Raw genomic sequence first — 10,256 nt, forward strand, 5'->3', positions numbered from 1 at the left:
ACGGACGGACGGACGGACGGACGGACGGACGGACGGACGGACGGACGGACGGACGGACGGATAGACGGATGGATAGATAGAGAAACAGAGAGAGAAGGGGGGCGACGGGGGAAGAAAGAGGTGTAAACGGAAAGGAGAGGGAAGAGGGAGAGAGAGAGCTAGCGAAGGAAACAAAAAAACAACGGATGAAAAAGACACGAGGGAAAAACGTGCGAGCGAAAGAACAAGGGAGAGAGGAAGAGAGAGAGCGAGAGAGAGCGAGAGAGACAGACAGGCGGAGATAGGAGGAGAGACCGACCATGCACGAGCACATGCATCGAACATGCAGGATCGCGAATTTCATCTCTGTGACAGATGTTTTACATCTTTAACTAATAATACTTCAGCATCGCGTATATTATGAAGTAAAATAAAATACACGCCCTTTGCTAATTATAATTACACACCTAGTATGTATTAGTAGATGGCAGCACCCTACATATTATTGTACAATAAAACTTGAGATCGCCTAGGCTTCTCCAGCTGGCCGTGACGTTAGATTGACTGATTATATTGACTCGGTTATAATTAAATATCCCACGTTATTAATTAATCCCGCGTGGAAGCGCCAAGGTTCCGTCATAGGGGAAACCTATGTGGAGCGCTATATAAGTGTGGTGGAGGTAGTCCGTGGTTAACATCTACTTATTAAGCTCTCATCGTTACTCTACCTACTGCATCATAGTCGTCATGGAGTAATAACTGCACAGCGAATCGAATCGCGCGAATCGTTCTTTCCTTATCTGTCGTCTGCCTACGTTCACGCGGATACTGATTTTCCCGCGCGAAAGTCGTAAACCTACTTCCGCTGCCGTATTTTCACTTTCGCCGTCGTCGTCGTCGTCGTCGTCGGCAGCTGCGGCAATCAAAGCCGCGCTCAATAACGGCCACTTATCGCCGCCGCTGCCGCTGCTCCTGACCTTTACCTTTGCACACATTCGGCCGCTGCTGCTGCGTGTGCCGCCGCTATAGTGTGATCGATGCGAGATTGCAGCTTGGTAGTACAGGGTTGTGCCGTACGCGGCCATGCACGGCGTGGACAGGCGTCGGCGCCTCGCCGTCGTGCGATTCCCAGTCGTCACACAATCTCCGAGGCAACGTGATGATGACGTCATTATGGCCACCCTAGCTCTAGAAAAAATACTATGACGCCGCGGATCGCGTGCCGAGCGGCTATAGCACATTCTGCCATAGATTACTCTAAGCAAATGGTCCAACTATGTGACCAAAAATTTATCCCCAAAACGTAAAACTGATCGGGCTTTTTAACACATTATCTATCAACATGGACATCTCACCTATCTTTATTGAACACTTCCACAAACTTTACACCAGGTATTATATGACTGTTGCATTCCTCAAAGTCAGCACTGAAGAGTTATTGCGTGCACACATAGCAGAGCAACCGCATTTGAAAACAGAAACACAGTAGTGCTAAGACTTTGAGAATAACAAGAATAAAATACCTGGGTGCTTAAAAGTGGTGGAAGTGTTCAAAAGATAGGTGGATGTCCATGTTGATAGATAAGTGTTAAAAAAGCCCGATCATTATACGTATTTGGGATAAATTTTTGGTCACATCAGTTGGCACCAGTTACTTCGATTACAGTCAGTATGGCCAGAATGTGCTATAGCCCTGCGGCAGCGAATTCGCGGGGCTATAGTTACTAGAAGTAGGCCAGCTCTTGCGCGCATGGCTCGCGCGCGTGCGTGCTGTGGTATCATGTATGGGGATGTCGTGTGTGCATATATTATTATAATAGCATTATAATATATATATATATATATATATAATATATATATATAAATATACGCCTATGTACGTGTGAGTGGGTGCGTGTGTGTGCGTAGAAGGCTGTGGATGCGCGTGTGTGGGTGCGAGCGTATAGCTGGGGACGCTCCTTGGTGTCAGGACTTGGAACGAGACGAAATTACACTTGCGTTGTTCGTAAAATCCTATGCGTATTCGTGTATGTACATACATACATAAACGTCCGTCTAAATGTCACTAAATCACCCCCGTGATTACTATAATTATTATCAGGAGTAGATAATAGGGAATTCCCTACATATCTTCCCTAGAATATTCCCTATTATCTACTCCTGATATTATGTAGGCTCGTTATATGCCGAGAGCTGGTCACCTCGTATTCCCGCCATGACGGTACGTTTGGCTGTGTAATGTTTGAATGATATATTTTGTTTTACATGTATACGACCATCTATGGAGCACTGCATATCGGCTAACGTATTATTCACTTAGCCATTGCCGCATGTATTTATGACAGTGAAGCTGGATATTAATTACTAGCCATCGGTGATTACGGTCTCATTATTCATCAGTTAAAATAACGTTAAGCGGGCCCTATATATTTTAGGCATCGTCCTGATTCCGAAAATAGGTTCAAGGCAGTCTATTCTAGGAGCGGCTGTACTAAATGAAAGTAAAGTAAATTATTAATTCAGGTGCAGCTTAATATATAGTTAATTGCCCTGAGGCTCTTGTGGTTCACACCGGATTTACCCTCGTCTGTTCGCTATACATTCGCCACGCGTTATCTTATGGACAATTTCGTCCTCGCTCTAGCTACGTTTGCGTTTTATTTCAATTATAACTTGACGTGTCTATACATATTGTAGCAGCCGGCCTCATAAACTAATAAAACGCGAGCTAATGGTACAACACTCCATGGCGTCCAGACATCACGGGACGTGTGTCAGTGCTGATCACGGCCACTAATCATGTAGCGTTTGGGGTTGGTTAGGGGATTAACACGCATACCTTGCATCAATCATCTACGTAACGTGCCCTATCTACCGTATACTCAGTACATACTCACCTATAGAAACAGTATGCCAGATAATCTATCGATACATTTCGTGTCTTGACCTATCTCTACCGGTGTAGCCCCTTCGCGCCCGCTACAGGCCCTGTAGCGGGAGCGAAGGGGGCCGCACCGGTAGCTAGTCTTGACTTATTCTCGTTCCCTCCGATACTTGTTCGAGCCCCCACCCCCAGCCCCCACAATATTACTACCGCGGGTATAATTTATTTCTAATAATTACAGTATTGACGCACATCGTATAATGATCTGTATCTTGCCGAGTTATCAAATGAAGAAACATTTCATATACACACTGCTCACCTATGTGGTCTTTTATTTTCCGGCAGTGCTGCCTGGTGCTGGACCCCGCACAGCGCGTCCCGTGCAAGGCGCTGCTTGACCACCAGTACTTCGAGGGTCTGTTTGAATCTCTCACGAACAGGGACAGGGACAGCAACCGGGACGTGACGCCGGCGAAGAGGGACAGCGGTGGTCGCGTGCAGCAGCGCACCGTCGGCCCCGTGTCGCTCGTACAGCAATCGCTTCTTCCCCAGCTCAACGGCGGAGGTGCGTGCTCTTGACTTGTCCTTCATCTTGTGATCTTTATTTCGTGCTCCGTTTCGTTCTTTGATTACAGGTTATAGTTCTCACGGGCCTACTTATGATGCGCTGTACACTCTTGATACAGTCAATAAACAGTGACGAGAGGATCATTTATCATTGCGAGTGTTGGTACCTCCTTCTTGATGCCGTGAGGGGTGGATGATAACAAATGCTCTTGTTAGACTTGGTTTGCTATTATCCACTCTTGATACTGCTGATGTTGACTGGCCTTTTTGGCTCGCTGGTGCGCAGCCGTTTATACGGTGGAGTCTTTATAGATTAAGAATTGAGATAATTTTTTACAGTGCCTCACATTAGGCGTATATGAGTGATATTTGAGCACGTGTTGTCATGTGGGAAATTAGACCTGTCATTGATATGACCGCTATTTCTTTGGGCAAAACCCTTGGTGCGCTTCGTGGGACGCTCGCTGCAAGTCCTCCGCTGTATAGTGGGCTATAGTGTGAAATATCAGAAAGCTCTTAGCGCATGAAGCTTTGTGTAATGGAGCCAAGTTCACTGTCCCCTCTTACAACCCCCAATCCTACTGTGTTGTACGGGCGTGTGCAATACACGTGAATGCGCGCACACACACGCACGCACGCACGTGTACGCGCATATCTCAGACGTTCTGTTGTTGCAGTAGGCTCGACAAGCTCTTCCCCCGAGCCACGGACCAACAACGCTGCGCGGAAACCCAAGTACGACGATCACCACTTGCCCAACATATGACTGGTCGGCCAAGGAGTGTTCAGTCATCGTCCTTTGCAGCAACAGCACCATCACCAGCAACAACAACAACCGCATGAGCAACAGCAGCACAATTCGTCCATCTACCCATCGGAGAATCAGTCGAAATTGTGGTATACGTGATACGAGTAGACCTAGTTCTAACGCGATCACAGACACCTAACTCAACGTATGTTCCCCGAGTGTGGATACTGACAGGGGCGCCACTAGATCGTCACTGTGGCGCCTTTCGAACTACGTGCAAATCATCTGTTTTTTACGGATGAACACATTCTTATTAGCTAGCTGTGCGTTTATTTAGGTGCTCCGTTCGTATAGCTAAGCAGACTCGTTATCATCTGCAGATATTTAGCCAAGATTCGATAACAAATATTTTCGTTCTCCGTTTATCTAGTTCTCAATCACCTCTGTCTTGTACGTGATGTATATTAGTCATTTGCTACTATATGAACCAAGGAGATGGTTTTCCTTTGCGACTTGTCCCTATAATGTAATTTATGTACTAAACATAAATACTGCGAGATTGCCTCTAAAACATCAGCTGCTCCTCACGTAAGCCCGGTAAAAATATGTAAGCTATTCCGTGCTCACCGCGTTGTGTGTATATTAGTTTCGTCATTATGATTTTCGTTTCGCTTAGTAAAGTCTACGAACAGATGGACAGGTATGGACCTGCTCACAGTTTATACTGAGTAGAGAGAGGTGCTGTGTTGTAAAGGAAGGTGGTTTAATGCGTTTGTGTCATTGACTGACAACGGTGCAACTCCGGAGGCCACATTTTATAGCTAATGTGTAATAGCACATGTATTGTGATAACAAGTTGTGTTTTGCACAGCTTCCTGTCTCTGTTTCAGGTTAAAGAGTGGGCCATTACGGCATGTTTATATATATACATATATATATATATGTGTGTGTGCGTGCGTGCGTGCGTGCGTGCGTGCGCGTGTGTGTGCGCGCGTGCGATCGTGTGAGCGTGCGTGTGTTTATAAATATGCGTATTTATATACTATATATTATATATGTGGATAGACGGGCGGACGGACAGGCAGGCAGACGGACGAATGGACGGATGGACGGACAGACAAATAGAAGAAACATAGATTGATACGATACATATAATTATATGTCTCGTGGCATTTATCGTCCATTTTGTAGGATCTTGTAGCTATAAAGGTTATGATCAGAGTTTGACTGTTCTGTATTACATTGAAAGCAAGCACATGTAGTTAGTTATATAACTTTGTTAATGATTTTAGCAAACCATATAGGCAATTCTGGTGCATATTGCTACAGTTTATATCACAACTCTGCTGTAAGAGGGTTCGTGTTTGCTCTGAATAGTTTTCTGTAGCTAAAATAACATTCAATAATTTGACAATAAAAGAAATATTTGCAGTAGGTACAAATGTACGTAGAACCATTATTGTATGCCCAATTTACATGTTTAGTGACATTATAGTCAGGACTGTACGCAAATTAAGCAAATGTACATGTCGTTTTAGGAATATTTTGGAGAGTACCATTAGTTGGCTGTTGTTAGTGGTCTCGAATTTTGCAGTTGCAATAGTTCGAAATGAATAACTAATGAGTTCAAAATCAAAGCAACATCAAAGTACCCAAGATTAGCGCTACATGCTTTCAGACATCTAGACTCAGATTCAGCATCGTTTTAATAAACCAATACATGATATGCATTTCACTGCCTATGTAATGTACGTTACGGGGGGTTCAATTGTAAGACATGTTGACTCTGCTTTTCATGTATCCATTCGGTATATGAGAACATATATACGTGTTTGAGGTAACAAGAGTTGATGCGAAATCGCGTAGAACTAGCTTTATATACCTTCTATTGCGCAGAAGACGATTTTTCTTTAATCACGTGATTTAGACAGGAATTCATGTAGAATGTAACTGTGAGTGGCTGCTCTTATTATAGAACAAAGAAAATATAGAGATCACTAGTTGTTTCTGTGCAGTAACGACCACGATTTCAACTTTAGGCGCACGCACGCACACACATTTAAAACACGTTAACCTTAGGAAAATCCTTGTGAACGTACAGTAGTAAATCTTTACTTTATAGCAGTGAATAATGTGTTTCGCATACTTTTAAATCACAATACTGCGATGTTATTGAAATGCCCAACTATTGACTGATGACAGCCGTCGTATTTACAAGAGCATGTGTGAGAGTGTGAATCTCTTAAAACTGTGATACATACTCTGAAGCCATTATGCGGTTCGATACGGCTGTTATGTCTGCATGAATGCACAAGCAACCCATATATGTCACATTCGAACAAGTGTGCAGAGAGGAGAGAGATAGGGAAGAGAGAAAATGAGAGGGTGTGGTATATATATCAAGAGCTAATAATACCTAGAGCTGTACAACGGAAAAACGGGAAAATAGTGCTATTTCACGACAACATTATTCTACTTTGCCCTGCAAGTCTAGAAGTAATTTTATGGTATTGCATTAAGCAGAATTCTTTGCTCTCTTAAACAAGACCAACGCGCTTGTCAATACGATACGCTAGGCTGAGATATTGGCTCCTAAACTCCCCTCCACATGCCTCACGGCCACCTCGCATCCCGGTTATTCATCCGCCACCTCCACGCCCCTATGCATTTTGGCTATCGGTTTCCGTCACCGCTTGAGCGCTGATAATTGATGTCACATGCCCAAATTTGGTACTCTTACTACACCATATAGTGACTGAGCTGCGTTGTAAAGACTTAATTTGAAAACATTGCCGCTCCATCATGACGGGCCTTAGCCGTGCCTAGGAAGATAATGGCGAGATAAGGGCATAGGCGATGCCTCCGAATGTCACCTATGATAACCGAAACGCCGTTGTCATTCATAAAGTTTATCGCGGAAGTATACTTTATAAAAAAGTATAAGTGGCAGCACTTTCGCTTTTCTGCCCCCCTCTCCCCCGACACCCGCGACCGTGCTGCCACCCCGAAAAAAAGTTGCGTATTTGACAATTTATTTTGCACGTTACAGACCGAGGGCTAATCACAAAAGTGGCAATTATATTTATACCTAAATATTATTTAACCGAACGCGATATTCATTTTAGTGTCAAATTTATCCATATTATAACTGAAACTATATCTCGTTTATAAAGATATTACAATCCTTTTTGCTTTTAAATGAATAAATAAGAAACACCCTCGGTCTGTAGCCCTTGGCTTGAAAGTGGTTTTTGCGCAACTTACCAGATCGTGCGCTTTGAGTGGCACCACGTCGTTGTAATCAAACTGTAGTCGTTAGTTTTAAACATAAAAAAAAATATTTCTAATGGTGATTGAACGCATGAAACTTTATGCTAGCGGCAATTTTAACCTAAATTTAACTGAAAATAGACCCCTAGACCTAGAGTAAACTATTCCCTTTAATACCCTCCAGTATGGTGGCCGAGATGGCTACGGATTATTTTTATTATTATTTTTTACTTCATTTTCATTCAAATTCATTTTTCATTTCAAAATTTTTTTCATTTCAAAATTCATTTTTATTCTATAATTCATTTTCATTTCAAATTCATTTCTTTCAAATTCATTTCGCTTCAAATTCATTTTTATTCGCAAATTCATTTTCATTATCAAATTCATTTTATATTCCAAATTCATTTTCATTTCAAATTGCATTTTCATCTCCAATTTTTTTATTTCAAATTCATTTTGCATTTCAAATTCATTTTTATTCAATATTCCATTTGCCGAGAACATATCGCGGTGGCGGCGATGGCTACGGATATTGGTGGGGGCGGCGAGTGACGTCACTTCCCCTTAGTGGGACTCACGTCCAATAGAGTATATATTTAGAAATTAGTATATTTATATAAACTCTATGGACAACTCAACTAAACGTTCAAAACAAGGAGAACAAAAACGTCATCTGTAATTGTTTTGTTTTTGGTTTATTATTCGTAGATAAGTAAGTTTTTTCTGATGTAGTAGTTTCATGAAAAACCACACACTTTTACTCATATATAAAAGTATAATATCACTATGTAATTTGCAATTCTTTGTGTAAATGTGTATTTTCATCTCCATATTAGAAGTATCGAGAGGGGCTGGGCTCTCGTAATACTACCATACGCTGACGAATGTACTGCGTGACTATGAAGGCCATTCGCTCTCTCACAGGATCGTGTGTGGTGTGCGATCGTGCTGGCCTAGCCTGCGTGTGCGTGCCCCGGTGTTGTGATGCGTGTGCGGTGCGCGCGCCGTGTGCCGCATGCGCTGTGTTTAAACAGGCGGTCGTGCTTGCTGTTTAGCAACACGAGGACGCCGATAACCACATCAGCAGGTACATACATTACACACACGTACATACATATACTTACAGCACACGCCACGCATGCACGCATGCACGCACGCACCGCACGCGTCACGCCACTCAACGCACCACGCATACGCCACACGAACACACGCGGGCCGCAACACGCACACACGGTAGGCACACGGGCGCGCAACCCCAAACCAAGCAAAGAGGCACACGCACGCACATCGCACACGCACACATAACGCGCGCGCGCACGCACACGCATATTGAGACATAGGCACACGGCGCGCACAAACGCAAAGGCACACCACCACACACGCTCCTGCGAACGGAGCGAAGGGCTATAGTAGAGCGTACGTACGTAGTAATAATTATATTGGTAATTACGAGAGCCGAGACCCTGTCATAATTTAAGATCGAAGATGAAATAACACATTTACACAAAGAATTGCAATTATAGTGATATTTATTTATATTAATGAGGTAAAATGTGATGTGTCTTCACGGAAAATACAATCAGGCAAAACTTTACTCGTCGTGCGTGTGCGTGGTGCGTATCATGCGTCGTGGTGTGCGTAGTGCGTGTGCCGTGCGCGTGCGTGTAACGTGCGTGTGGCGTGTGCGTGTGACGTGCGTGAGCGTCGTGCGTGTGCGTGGTGTGTGTGTGTGTGTGTTGTGCTGTGTGGAGATGATGTGTGTGTGTCTGTGTCTGTGTGCTGTGTGTGTGTGTGTTCTGTGTTGTGTATGTTTGCGTGTGCGTGTGTGTGCTGTGTTGTCTGTGTCTGTGCTCTGTGGTCTGTGGCTGTGTCTATGTCTGTGTCTGTGTCTGTGTCTGTGTCTGTGTCTGGTGTCTGACTGTTCGTGTCTGTGTCTGTGTTTATTGTCGTGCGAGCGAGCAGCGTGCAGCGTGTTTATGACATCCGTGTGTGTTGTTGTAGTTGTGTGTACTTGTGCTGTGTGGGCTGTGTGCTGTGTGGTGTGTGTGTTGTGTGTTGTGTGTGTTGTTATTTCAACGTGTGATGTGGTTATCGCGTCCTCGTGTTGCTAAACAGCCCACCCAAACGCCTGTTTAACACCGCATAGGCACACGGCGCGCGGCACCGCACCACACGCCCTACACACACGCGGCGCACGCACTCGCTAGGCACACGCGCGCCACACACGCAAAGGCACACCCACCACTCACACACACACGATCCTGACCGCAATCGTCCCACTATTTCGTCTCTAGAAAAGGCATTTTTTGGCTGCTTTTTTTCGCGAAATTCGGCACTAGAGTTCAATAATTTGCATTATGCACGCCAAGTTACGATGCCTCGTGGACGTCTAGAAAGCATTAGAAGTAAAATTATTCGTGTTGTGTAATGTTGCTTCCAGCTAGTGGCGTAGCTATGGTCGCCGGTCGCGCCATTTTTTGTGTATGAAACGGGATCCGACTACTCTGTAGAAATTCGCATCATAGAGCTGGCAAAAGTTTCGAGCGGTGCACGAATCTGTAGTTATTTAACATGAATAAAGTGTATGTTTTGTAAGCGCAGTAACAGTGTGCGTATTTTTTATTAATTTCTGTTCGATGCTTATTCAGGCCTGCAGCCTATGGCCGCCCTCTACTGTTGTTCAACACCTATTCAACACCTATATAGTACGAGTACATTCGTACGTATGTAGTACTGTATTACCAGAGCCCAGCCCCTCTCATAACTTTAATATGGAGATGAAAATAACACATTTACACAAAT

The 10,256-nt window shown here is 44.1% G+C and overlaps 1 protein-coding gene across 4 annotated transcripts in view; it reads left to right on the forward strand.

Moving 5' to 3' along the window:
* LOC106809295 (cyclin-dependent kinase-like 1) overlaps positions 1 to 4,641 on the forward strand; it is a 39,256-nt gene extending 34,615 nt beyond the window's left edge. For 3 of the 4 annotated variants that reach the window (XM_014812332.1, XM_014812331.1, XM_014812334.1), the window contains 2 exons: positions 3,212 to 3,431; positions 4,111 to 4,641. In XM_014812332.1, coding sequence (XP_014667818.1) covers positions 3,212 to 3,431; positions 4,111 to 4,199 — 309 coding nt within the window. In that variant the 3' untranslated portion in view covers positions 4,200 to 4,641. The remainder of the gene's footprint in view (positions 1 to 3,211; positions 3,432 to 4,110) is intronic. The other variant, XM_014812333.1, reaches the window with a different exon arrangement.
* The last annotated feature ends 5,615 nt before the right edge of the window (positions 4,642 to 10,256 follow it).

Source organism: Priapulus caudatus, unplaced genomic scaffold, assembly GCF_000485595.1.
Source record: "Priapulus caudatus unplaced genomic scaffold, Priapulus_caudatus-5.0.1 Scaffold343, whole genome shotgun sequence".
NCBI classification, from domain to species: domain Eukaryota; kingdom Metazoa; phylum Priapulida; class Priapulimorpha; order Priapulimorphida; family Priapulidae; genus Priapulus; species Priapulus caudatus.